This window comes from Pyxicephalus adspersus, chromosome 8 (genome assembly GCF_032062135.1).
Source record: "Pyxicephalus adspersus chromosome 8, UCB_Pads_2.0, whole genome shotgun sequence".
Lineage (NCBI taxonomy): Eukaryota > Metazoa > Chordata > Amphibia > Anura > Pyxicephalidae > Pyxicephalus > Pyxicephalus adspersus.
Window position 1 is genome coordinate 58,589,681 of NC_092865.1, and position 13,915 is coordinate 58,603,595.

At 37.6% G+C, this 13,915-nt stretch overlaps 1 protein-coding gene across 2 annotated transcripts in view; it reads right to left on the reverse strand.

Moving 5' to 3' along the window:
* Positions 1-3,759: 3,759 nt before the first annotated feature.
* Positions 3,760-13,915, reverse strand: part of SYNPR (synaptoporin) — a 109,748-nt gene continuing 99,592 nt past the window's right edge. For both annotated transcript variants that reach the window (XM_072420819.1, XM_072420820.1), the window contains 2 exons: positions 12,660-12,851; positions 3,760-7,510 (listed from right to left, as the gene is read on the reverse strand). In XM_072420819.1, coding sequence (XP_072276920.1) covers positions 7,205-7,510; positions 12,660-12,851 — 498 coding nt within the window. In that variant the 3' untranslated portion in view covers positions 3,760-7,204. The remainder of the gene's footprint in view (positions 7,511-12,659; positions 12,852-13,915) is intronic.

Sequence of the window (13,915 nt, forward strand, 5' to 3'; positions counted from 1 at the left end):
TAGTTGGCTTAGATTTTAGAGAAGTATAATCAAGAGGCAAGGTACCATTTGTGGCTCCTTGGAGAGACGGCATAGCTCAATGTGCTCAATATGCCTTTTGACCTCTCAGCTGTTTCACGTTTGGACTGTAATGACTGTTTGGAAGTAACGCAAAGTAGGCATCATTCTACTGATCACCTGTAAAATGTTCCTAAAATGTTCCTGTAAGGTAATGCCACCATATACTCTTTAAACGTCCATAGAAATCTATATTACAGGCTGTTATATTTTTATTATATGTCTTTAAATTATTCAATACACATTAAAGCCCAATTGATGTTCATTTTAAGTTAGCTCAATATATAGACTTTATTTTTCAAAAAAAAAAAGTATGCAAGGTATTTTAAAAAGCAGACATATCCCAAATAAAATGTATTTCTGCTATGATGTAGAAAAGGACCAAGTAGGGATCCCTAAAATGTTAAAGCAGATGTCTGAGATACACCTTGCCTAAGTAAACCTTAACCCCAAATGTGGACACACATTGCCCCTAGATTATTGTTGTGTAGTCGGAAAGTACAATGAGCACCAAAGCTGTATATATATATATATATATATATATATATATATATATATATATATATAAAATAGGAGTAATAGTTTTTTTGTAGGGCAAACTAAGCTTGTCTGGCAATATTGTTTATTAAATGTTATATACTATTGACAAAAAAGACATAAACAAAATAAAACATGTGTTTTTTAAATTTTGATGAAAGATTAAAGAAAAGATGTTTACTGTAAATAAAAAGTATACCTTTTATTCTATAATTTGTCCAATTTAAAATGAACAAAGCATGGCAGGGGCTGGAGTGTTGGTGACTGCAGGCAATGCTGTGGCCATTCACACCACATTTAAGTGTCATTTTGATGTCACTGAGGCTTAAAAGTAACCTATCATCAAAAACTCATCATTATGTAAAAGGCTCGCTTATCTCTTGTACGTAAAGAAGAATTTTATTTTTAATTTAGCTTTGCTTTTTTTTTTTTTTTTTTNNGCACCTGACCATGCAGCAACACTATATATTCCTTAATCATTGTTTGCTGTGTATCAGCACTACCTTAGGAACTACCTGTCTTGAATACACTATTTAAGACCCGACCTTCCTACTACCTACCATAAATCGTATAAAGTCAGATCCCCCTGAGAAAGCCTAATCTGGGCGAAACGCGTCGGGGACTTATACGGAAAACACGGTCTTATCACTTTTTCCTGTTTCCCATACATATTCTCTGCTGTTTAATGTTTACGCTAGCAATATTATGTCTGGTGAACTATCCTATTTCTGTGATTTAGAACAGAACTAGGCAAGACAAACATAATATGTTTTGTGAACCTGAACCAATGTTCCTACTTCTGTGATTCCTTTTACCAGAACTAGGCAAGAGAAATACAACATACTAACAATTATATGTTTGTGAATTATGTGTTTTTATGACTTTGTTATGTATGAAGTTAAGATGTATTAATACATTCATAGTGTGACACAATACTTTTGAGCCTCGAACCACTTTCTTTGTTCTCTCTGTGCTCCCTATTATTCTCTGAATTATTTTAAATTTATTTTGATTACCTTTTTTTAACTTTTTTCTTTCTTTAACTTTTTCTATTGTTTTGGTGAAGACAGAAGGAGAAACTTGCAGTCTCCAGGGATACTTCCGTTACATATCCTAGGAAGCTGCTCCTTCTGAGTATGACTGAGATCAGTGACTGCACCATCAGGGGCTTTCCTCAAATGTAAAAAAGCAAGTGTTGGATCTCATGCATGGACATGATATTTGATTTTTTACATTGGGAGGAAGACATGTCATCCAATCTCGCACATGTGCAGTGCAATTTTGGAAGACGTCACAAAAAAACCCAGAGAAAGAGATGGAGGCATGAAACACAACAAGGAGCCCCAGAAAGAAAACAGGAGCCAAGACAAAAAATTTGGGATTTTGGTTTCTTAATGCATGTTCTTCTTTAAAGGAACTTATGCGTTATGTGAACACAATATGACAGAAACAGACCCATGTAAATTTGCTAAATAAGCAATTAAAAAAATTGCATAGGCAACCACAAAAACATCTGTAACTTGTTCAATGTATGCCAATATCTAAAACAGATAATGGGTAATGTTAACAGTATCATTCCCCGGACAGGGTCCATTATCTTTTTTGGTTGGGGTAGCTGCATGTATGGTCTTTCGGAGATGCTGCACCATGGGCTGTAAACTTAGCTACATCCTACATCCATATTTATATTTACTTTTTTTACGAGATGGGCAATGGGGTGTAATGGCAGCATTTTAGAAAAGTAGACCAGAACAGAAGAGGACCGGAATGGAAGAGAGAGGTGATCCTAAGAACACAGCATTGTTACACATTATGATGCCTCTCTTGTAGAAGTGCCCTCTCCAATAGACAGCTTGTGATGTTTGTATAATATGGGGATTGGGCATGGCATCTCTCCTCATACTTGGATTATGAAGGGGATGTGGAGATTTTAGAAGAACAGATGGGCACCATCTTGATCAACACTTTGTTAGTTAAAGGTTAGAAGTTCTGTTAGGTTCATGTTGGCCCATGGAAAACATTGGGTCAATGATCATGTAGTGACCAGCCCAAAAATGATCCCACAACAGTATTTTCTCCAGGAAAGGTAAGTATCTCAGTACCTTCATGACTCTAGTAAGAAATCCCTGTAAAACGTTGACATAGATTTCAATTTTAGAATAAAGTTGGTATTATTAAACAAATATTCTCCTGGATGGCTGATTCTCCCATAGGTATTAGGTTCAGGATCAGAATTTTAATAATATCCACGTGGGCTGCAGCAGCCAATCACAGTGCAAAGAATGAACACTAATAAACTGGGGGTGTCTGCTATTGTATGTAACTGGGGGTCACTTGATTTGTGTGATCACTTGATTTGTGTGATTACTTCCAGTTGAGATTTTGGAACAGAAGGTAATAGGAAATCTCCCCAAAGAGGCACAGGCATAAGGAAAAAGTGAAGATGGAGGGTTCAGGGGAAGTAGCAGTGACGGGATCTTTAACCAGTCATTGCTGCAGGGGATCAAAAAAAAAAGGAATTGAGTGTCACATTGATATGCTGTGCATATTTGCTGGTTATGGCAAAAGCTCACATGACTTTACTTCCGCTTTTATATTTTTCAAGCTGTAAAAGTAGAGTTCCATTTAGACTTGAACTCAAATGTTAAAGATTTACTATGTTAGAGGGAACATTTAGAAATTGTAATGTTGCCAAAGACTACATATTTACTTTTGGCTTCTTATAAATTATTTGTGAATATATTGATGCTCTCTCCCTGTACAAAGGCAATTATGTGTCTGCATCCTTATTTGGAGATTCTCAATTTGAGATTCGGAGTGAGTTTTGGTGGTTTTTCTACTGTGTTGCTCACTCCTTGCTGGAGAGAAAGCTGCACCCAAGAACCTGCAGTGCAAGGATCTCCCTTATTCTGATTTATTATTTTGCAAATTTGTGTTTTCTACATCCCTCTTGCTGCTTTTGATTTTGTTCACCAGTCATCAGATTACTAGTCATTGGAGTACAGCATAAGGAAGAAAAGCCTGCCATCCCCCACACACAGATACAGTAAATCGGCAATGGGAAGAGGATTAGGAAGACAACATTTAGTACTGGTAAATTGAATCCATTTTCTTTTCTTGAGATCAGCTTCCACGTTTCAGATCTTTATTAATAAACACACCAGATTTGTACATTTTATGCAACAACTTTATTTGGGTCAAAATGCAATTACAATATAGATTGTCCACTTAGATCAATACATTGTTTACATAATATGTATTTAATAGTAACTACACCATTTGTGTTTGTAGTCAGCCAAAAAGTACAGCAAAATGTACAACAAATGAATGGACTAGACCACATCATCTATGATGCCCTTGATTAGTCTTAAGATATAGAGTCATTACTACTTATTTATAAATCCCTCACTTGTATTTTTGTATTTTTTTAAAAAGATCAAAAACCAGAAAGAGGGACCACTGAATTACTGGCAGCTGGTCAAAGAAAGGCCAGATTAAAAACCATATTCACAAAAATACACAACAACCTTTTTAGTTCTGTAGAAATACCCCACATGGTCTGTGGACATAATAGTTTTATTATCTTGTGATCCAGACACTAAAACTGTACCTGTGTACGGTAAAAAATACAGCTAATATTTAATAAGAGCACATTTCATAAGATAAAGTTAAACCAGTGGAGGCAGTCAGTTTGGAAGCTATGAGAATGCGGCCTATTAATGTATTAGGGACAGCTGCAAGAACATAGCTCCCATTGGAGGGACATCTTCTTGCTCAAGCTACTTGTTGGCAAACGCCACTATTAAATATTAAGAATATTAAGAATTCATATGGAAAAAATAATTACTTAAAGCCCAAAACTATTATTTCTATTGGTTTCTAAGCCCTTAACCCTACTTGAAACATCTTGCACTCTTATTTTGTAAAAACACAGTTCAAACATACCCTAAATTCTGCAAGCTTCTGGGGAAGTCCTGCTCATGGTGGTGGGCCCTTCTTCTGGACAGCATGGCGGTCAAATAATGACATGTAAGAACTGTACTGCCTGGTGTGCCCAGGCTGGAGCTACGTCTATGATTTGTTGAGTTCGCTGGATATTGTTTGAGCACCGCTGAGTTTTAAAACATTACAGAAAGTAGTTTCTTGAATGCAAGCAGGGTAAGTACCTGGATTCTGTATCTTGCACTTCCCTGTAAAAATAAAATCAGATTGGCAGAGGGCAGCAGGAGGGCTAGTCCTTTGTGCTGCAGTCTTCATGGGGAATGTTAGAGGAATGAACTGAGTGAAAGAGTTAGGCTAATCAGTCTACTGACTGTCTTTCACTTGTTACAGTCAGGGGGAGGGACGAGACTGGTAAGTGTTACCTGACTACAACAGAGAAAAGTCCCCTCCCCTGAGGAGCTGTATTAATCTTAAGACCTGATGGAGAGAAATGCAAATTAAAACTTTCATATATAAGTACAGTTTATTTAACCAATAATATATGGACAAAATGATACATTATATAATGTATGTCAACACGTTTTAGGTGTCTTTAAATGCCCCCTTAATTAGTGCTAAGACAAAAAATTATAAATCATACTAAACAGCAGATGTTTAGCACTTATTGTCATATGAGCCCTTTTGAAAAGGACATTTAAAGGCCATTGAAACAAATTGGTATACATAATATAAAAAGAAAAAATGTTTTGTTTTAGGATGCTCCTTGGGAAGATTTGGTGTATTTGGAACTGCATTGCCAGGGATATTTTACACATTTTTTCTTGAAAAGAATCAGTGCTTGGATCCAGCACCTTCCACTTACAGATAAACATTTATGGTAGATACAGGTCTTGGTAAACATTTCCATTATAGGGAAGGTGACACAAGCTATTTCTTTGATTTTTAGATGCAGAATTTCTCCTACAACCATCATCCTTTTAGTATATACTGGATTTTACTATTTTATGACCAGTGGTCAGGGATGGCTAAATGCATGGGTGAACTTCCAAAAAACTTCATGGCTATTTTACATTAATATTTTTTTATATATTTTGTAAGCAGATATTTTTACACTTTTTTTGGTAAACTGTTTTATTAGAAATACTGTTTTTTAAATACAGGCTCACTTTTTCACAAAACACAAGCTGCCAATGATAGCTGGGACTGAAAGCCAGTAGCCATGCAAAGTGTCAGTTTATAAACCTTCAGCATGGGGCACCTTGTGGGTTGTTCATAAGTCGATAAACCGAAAACTAATAATATTATTACTTGGCAGTGTGTCCTTCTGATTAATGCAACATGAAACTTACTGATAGGTTGCTGAAACATAACATGGAGTATTCATGTCAGTTTTCAAAAAACCCCATGCATGAAAACATTTTGGGGCCCCTATTTACCTATTGCCCAAGCACATTTTTTAATGTCCCGCACTCTCTTATGGTCTAATATGAAGCTGTTGTCAGACAGTAAACACCACTCTGAACCCACCACTCGCCTAACCTACATCATGAATTCCTAACATTGCTTGAGCACAGTTTGCACCAATCGTTCCCTCCCCCTCCCACCAGGTTCTGGTGAAAGTTCTGGGTCTGTCCATAGCTAAATATCCCAAAATCACTAATTCTAAGCCCTATTTAATCCCTGATTCCATGACCTCATTAATAAGCCGCACACTCCACCATGAACATTGGCTTGTCTTCTATCTCCTCTGAGTAGGTGGTGCACATTTATTGTGCCTAAATTTAAATAATTTTTGTGCTCTTAGTTTACACCTATATTTATATATATATATATATTTATTTATATTCCCTGGAGAGTAGCTACAGTATACTATAGACTGTAAACATATACCACAGTAACTTGGTCCTCAGATCACACATACAGTGGAAATCACAACTCATTAAATATACATTGGGCAATGCTGATGTCTGCTCCTGAAAGATCAGTAAAAGTACAAATACTTCACAACTCCCTAACCTACCAGAAAAAGTACCGTATTGACATGGCTGCTATTGGGTACACATGCACATTTGAATGCAATAGACTTGAGTCTAAGTCTGGAAAGACTCCCAAATGTCCCATGGTAAGTAGTTTCATATACACAGGTCCCCGTTTAATCCGGGTGAAAAACATTGTGAGTTTCGCATATTGAAATACCAAAAAGTACAACGAATAGTCCAACTCTCCACAATGATACAGCATATATGGTTACAGTACAGCATTTGTTTTATGTAACTGAAAAATTTATAGTATGAAGCATTAGTAACAGTGTCCAACCATACCGTACAGGATCATGCGAAAAAAAGAAAATATGCAGGCAAAAGAGGATAAACATCAAACACCCAACTGCTGAGATTAATGCAACATGCAGGAGTCAAGGGAAACGGTACTATTAATTGCACAATAAAATTTGCGTTTTTCGTCACATATTAGGGTGTCTAGGTAAAACACAAAGAACTGGTATTTTCTACATTACTTATCTTCCTTTTCCTATATGTACTAGAATACCATGATCCACCATCTGTACTGTGCCAGGCTTAAGAAACCGCACCGAATTTGAAAAACACTGTATCATTCCTCCTAGAATTAGACCTTGTCAAGGTGTCTGTGGTCAGGGTGGAGGAAAACGTTAAATCTGGTTGGCAAATGATGTTGGCCCGGTTTGGTTATACCGTGATTGGTTAAAGTTTTGTTGTCCAAGTCCACCAGGCTGTCCAAAGCTTGGTTGTTGGCCGAAGCCTCCTTGTGGTTGATTGTATGGTGGTGTAGGTCCATAGGGGTCTTGATTGTATCCACCCTGGTTTAAAGATTGGCTACCGGACTGTTTCTCAACTGGGTCTTGGGGATATCTATTTCCAGAAGCGTGCCAGCCTGTCTCCTTAAAGACAAACCAAATGTTCCCAGCCCAGAGAATAAAATTTAGGAAGCCAAACACCTGGAAGTAAAAAATAAAAATGTATAAGGCAATGCAAAACACATGCACATACAAGGATGACTTTAGCTGGAAATTTAAAACCAACATTATCAGGGCCAAGCACTTCATCCTATGTGACAACAATGCCAGCTTTTTTTTCAATGCAAAGTTAAAGATCTCAAATCGTACTATATGTCAATGAAAGGTATATTAGGGCTAAGCTAATCCATCGAGGTCAAAATAGCTTGATCTGAGTTTATTTTGACTCCAGTTGGAACAATCCAACCATTAATTGTGCTTATAGATTTGGGCTTTATTTATTAAAGCTCTTCAAGACTGGAGAAGGTAGACTATCATAGGAAAACCTGGGTGATCTACCAATCCTGGAATGGATTTGTTCCAAGATGGAAAACATTAGCCAACTAATAACAAATCATTTTTAAGAAATTAATTCCAGGTCTGCTAGATCAGCCAGCTTCACCCATGATAGTCTATCTTTTCCAGTCCTGCAGATCTTTAATAAATCAGAATAGTTGTTTTATCATGCGCTTAGCCTGAACAGCCTAGATTAGTGACAGGACTACTTTAAATTGAACTGAAATCCTTTCTCTTAAAACTAGCAGCATTTTCATCTATAATTAGAAGAATGCATCAGTTCACTGATTGATCCTGGGAATTATTCTGACTGCCGTTGACAGAGTTAAGGAACATTTTTCCCTCTGGGAGGATAAACTGTCAGCAGCAATGTTGTTGTTATGTTGCCTTTTTTTCTGGATCAACAGTATCAGACTAAGAATTATAAGAACTACACAAACTTAAATTTTTTTCACCTTTTCTTAATATATTATCAAGAACAACATTTTTGAATGCAAACATGTGTATCTGAACAATTAGCCTTATTTAACCTTTATTTTGTCCACTTGCACTGAAAGTGGAACTAAACCCTGCTATACTCACCGTGTCCCTGTTCCGTCTTCTTTCCTCTTCTCCTCCTTGCAATCTTTGGCCGACTTGATTGGCGAGGCCGGGATGATGCAACCCGCCGGTACGTAGGACTTGATATAGTCCTGGCAAGTGCAGGGGAAGCAACTAACGCATTCACAATTCAGTGTTTTTGACAGTTCCATAGAGCAATCAGGCAGATAAGAATGCTTACTGCAAAGGAGACATTGCCTCCATATTTCCGGAAAATGCCCCGCCGGTCCAACATTTTAAAAGTGGAACTTCAGTTCTGCTTTAATCCTAAAATCATTGCTGGTGGTTCTGCTATTCATTGTAATCAGATATTAAATTATAAGAGTCAATTTAGATTTTGTGAAACAATTACAAGCCTTGAGGAAGAGGGACTGTTTTTGCACTGAAATGTGTTGGATTGTAAACTATATAGGGATTTTTAAAAGTGTTTCTGGGCCGCTCACTACATTTTTTGTCTTTCAATTTTTGTTTTCTGAGAGGTGGCTTTCCTAATTGATATCCAGCTTTATAAAAACTGCAGGGTTTATTAAATAAAATGCTACCCATAGTGACCAAACAAATAATATCTGTCATTTTCCGATGGCAGCTAGAACAGCTGGAACCTAAGTGTTTGTCAACGGAGGTAAATTTCTAAAGGTTTTTTTATGCTCAGAGCAGATGTTCCCCAATGACCCTTCAATAAATAATAATATAAACTTATACCGAGAAAACCTGGTTGGTGCTAGGATCACCGTTCCTACGGTGAGTGAATGTTTTATCTCCGCCAGAGAACACCCCAATAAAATAAAGCATTTATCGCCTTTGTGCTGTCCTGCGGAGACGGTGTATGGTGTCACCTTTCAAGTTCAAATTGAATTTGGTGATGAATGAAGATGTGAGTGACTCCTTCATCTATTATTCATCTCTCTGGTACATCTGTCACACGCCTGGCATTTATATTCAAATTATTGAGTGTCACAGGAAAATGTAATCTTAAATGCTTTTTAGATTAAATTTCTAGACTGTAGTGTTCTGGAGGGGGGGATTATAATTAGTTAACCTTGACACTGTTTGATTTATGGTGCCTAAACCAATTCACCATCTCCGAAACTGTCGAGGTTCTTGTGATCTGACGATCAGCGTTACATATTTTTTTGTGCTACAATGTTTATGAAGAAATAATGTAATCATTATTATAATAAAACTAAGCTCCAAGGAAAAATCTTAATACACAGATGAAAAAGGGTGTATTTTACCGACACACTGATTTGTATTTCTCTTTTGTCTAGTTGTCTAGTCCCAACCTAGAACCATCCAAACGTACATAAGGATGTTTTTGTAATTTTGTAAACCAGGTTTTATTTCTTTTTGGGGTTAATGGAGGAGGAAGGAAAGGAGAAGACACTTCAGGGCTGCTAATTTTAAAAAAACAGGAAAAGTGGTGCATACATGTGCAGGAATCTCCAGGTTCTCTTCTTCCTGCACTGTGTCATGTGATTCCATGCCTCAAAGGACTCCTACCTTCCAAAGACACACTCCATCTACTGGTGAAGGTGGAAACATCATCTAAGGTACATTGGCTGTAACACTCCCTCTGGTGGTAGGTACCAGTACTTTCCTGTCACGTCATCTGCACAGTCACATAATCTTCCCTATAATAGGATGTTACTGGCAACAGGAAGTTGCCTAAACAATGAGATTCCAATATCTGCTCTCTGGGCTCCCATGTATGTCCCGAATTCCCGTCCATATCTATCTTAATTATCCTTGACAATGGCTTGGCTTTATGTACTAGTTCTGCATTTTTTCTGCCTAGTAGTGGATCCCAGTTCTCTTTTGATTACCACTGGTTCCTGCCTGTCTTGACCCCTTGTTTACCATGCTTGAGCTCAGCAATAGTCAGCTGTTACCAGTTCAGAAGGTTCGGAGTGTTTCAATCTGGGCTCCACCTTCCAAACTCCAATACTCCTTTGGGGTGCATTGGTAAGGCCAAAGCTTGGCTCTCTCCAGCCTAGTGGACTGGTAACACAGAGGGTCCAACAAATTAAATGACTCTGGCCTAACAGTCCTTTGCCCCGGAAGAGGAGGACAGATGTGTAGGCAATCTGTGCCAGTCTATTGTAACATGTTAGTGGTTTTTGACAGTCTCTTAAAACAGGTCAGAAGACTATGAAAGTTTCTTGAACCCTATGCAATCTCTTGGAACATGACAGCAGTGGGCATGCGCAAAACATTTTTTACAATATAGATAAACAGGAATTGGAAATAAACTATCATGATATTTTGTGATATGGGAAACACATTTCTAAATCACATCCAGTACTAGTTTTAGTGAAGAACATTGCATGGTTTGTGGTCAGCGTAAGAAAACAGGAGAAGATACAGCAAGAGCTGGCCAGAGCTACGAAGGAGGAAAGGAGTCCACTTCCTATCACTGTAATATTGATCTCATGTCAATTGCAATATTCATCATCTGTGCGTGACTATCATATAGAAGATCGCTGCTAATGTATATTAAACACAGACAGATCAATATAATGTGATAGGCTGTGTGTATTGTGCGGTAGGAACAGTCAGCACTGCTGCTTCTTTTCCATAGTGCCAATTAAAATGTACCAGGATTACCTTTTGTTATTCATACAGTAATAAATGCCAGGCTTACCTAATAAAGCAGTGTAAAGAGCAACATTGAAGTACAAAATATGGTAAACCATTGCATCAATCAGCTTTCATCTCTCTTTCCTTTGCATCTTTGTCTTTGTTAAATAAACTGTCTGTTCACCTATTTTGCATCAGGGACAAGGGATACATCAAGAGTCCCAACAATTATTTATTTATGTATAGATAAACTAATGAATGCTGATTATTAAGCTTTTTGTTTCCCTGCCTTTTGTAACAATAGTATTTTTACAGAAAATGTTGTTTGTTTTGTGTTGGCGGCCATAGCGAATATTGAACTCTAAGGGAATACTGCAGTGTATGAAACCCAACATAAGAATATTAATGGTCATTTTAAAAGTCTTAAAGGTATTTTTTAGTTAGCCCAATGGTAAGATTTAAAGAGAAATCCCAATATATTCCCAATGTTGGTCCCTTCATGAATCTACCTAACAAGAACAAATAATAGTAGATACAAGGTTTACCTTCCATTTTAGTGCTTCTCACTCAGGGTTCCATTAAAGGGTTCCATAAGGGTGGAATTTACTGCACTGACCACCATGTCACCATGCCATGAACTGGGTATGGCATAAATATTGACAGGGGTTGGGATTGGTTCCTCCATGGTAAAAAAATTGAGAACGGTTGTTCTAGTTGATTACTGTGAGCAAAATCATTACTTAAAGCTTAAGAAAAGCTTTTCCTCCCACATTATGTGTGTCTGTGAATCCAATCATGTGGAATATCATCATATAGTCATGTGCAAGAATGGGAAGTGAGTCACTTGCTCCTCATACAGGAAAGTACCATTTATTTCTTTGGTTACAAGTGGTTGGATGGGACAAAGGAGAAAAGGTAATTTGGAGCAGCTGCTGGGTCCCCAATTACAGTAAACCTATTGCATTTTCCTACATGGACCTAGTCTATTTTCATTAGAAATGTAACTCCTAGCACTTAACACCAAATTTACCCAATCCCCAACACTCAAATATATGTACCACATTCCAATCATGCAGCAGAAGCTTTCAAATCAACTAGATACTTGACAAACACAATTCCAAGATGTCCACACTTAAAACCAATGATCCACTTTATCTTAGATTTGCAATAAGTAAAGTCTAATTCTAACCAAAGCCTTTCTACTTTTTTTTGATGACTTGGGAAAAGTTAAATGTTTCACCTCACATGTCACAGGACGAAAAAATTAGAATATTGGTTGTCACTGGGACAAGGAGACGCCGAAAGCATGGATTTCCAATCTTCTGGGAACAAGAAAATAACCTGTAAAATGATATATCTGGTCACCTTTTCCTTCAGCACATCACAATTTATTATATTCACTGCTAGGAAGAAAATAAACATGCCAATCGGTGTTCCTTCTTAGCTCTGGTTCTCCTAACACTGAAAAGTCTAACCTTTGCAAAATACATTGTCTTTGTTTAATTTTTGGTCAGCTTGACTTTTCAAGTCATAAAAGCTAATCTGCAAGTCATGTCATGAAAGAATGGTAATACAACGCTTGCAACCTTCCCACGCCACCCATCTGAAATGAACTTACCACTGAAGTATTCAGGCTCGACATGACAGGACTTCGTACTGATGTGCACTTGTTTGTTGGCTGTTTACATGCTGATATCAGTAACAGAACTTCATCAGGATCTGTGGCCACTTTGACATCAGAAAGTCCTTTAGCCCAGGCCGACGAGCTCACCAGCCACATGAAGGAGAAGACCACAGTTACAATAAAATCCTGGAATGACAAAAGTATATTACAGTTATTTAAATATGTAAAAATAGGATTATGACCCCCCCAATCAACTATATAAAGACATAAAATAAAAAAAAATTTGCGTAACATATCCCATGTTACAATCAGCAGGGAGGAAGAACTTTGCAACAATGCAAAGGTTCAACACATCCTATAATGAGTCACAAATGTAGACCTGAAGTCACCAAAACTTTGTTGTTGTCTTGGTATCACCTTTAACTCTGCCCTCCCATTTACCCCCCCCCCCATATTCAGGGGGTAAATGAGAGGGCAGAGGTCCTGTCACTTTTATCTATGCAATATCTCCAAAATCTGCCCCTACCTATCCCCAGAGACCACCAAACTCCTTGTACACGCTCTTATCATCTCTCGTCTGGACTACTGTACCATCCTCTTCTCTGGTATTCCACTAACCCGACTCTCTCCTCTACAATCTATTATGAATGCTGCAGTCAGACTCATCCATCCTGCTTCCCGCTCCTCTTCCACTGCATCTCTTTGCAGATTTCTACACTGGCTTCCATTTCACCTTAGAATCAAATTCAAGCTCCTGTGCTTTGGTTTCAAATCCCTACACAGTTCTTGACCCACTTATATTTCTGACCTGGTAAAAAAATACTCCCCCTGCCGCTCTCTCCACTCCTCCAATAACCTACTATCAACCTGACTTCCTCACTCATAACCTCATCGCACACACAGCTCCAAGACTTCTTCGGGGCAGGGTCCTCTCCTCCTTATTACGCACTGCGTAATATGTTGCACTATATAAATCCTGTTTAATAATAATATTAATAATAATAATAATAATAATAAAATATCTATGGGTATCATTAAAATAAATAAACCCAACTGATAAGGTTTTGGTTTAAATAAGTATTTCCCAGAGATATATTTGTCTTCTGGAGAATCAATATACCTAATTAGTTCTATGTAGATCAGAAACCCCTATGGTTTGAATTTTCAGCAGTTTCTACCAGTGACGACAAGTCAGTCAATGTGCCAGATGAACACATGCAAAGCCACTTGGCGTAATGATGTTGTATGAA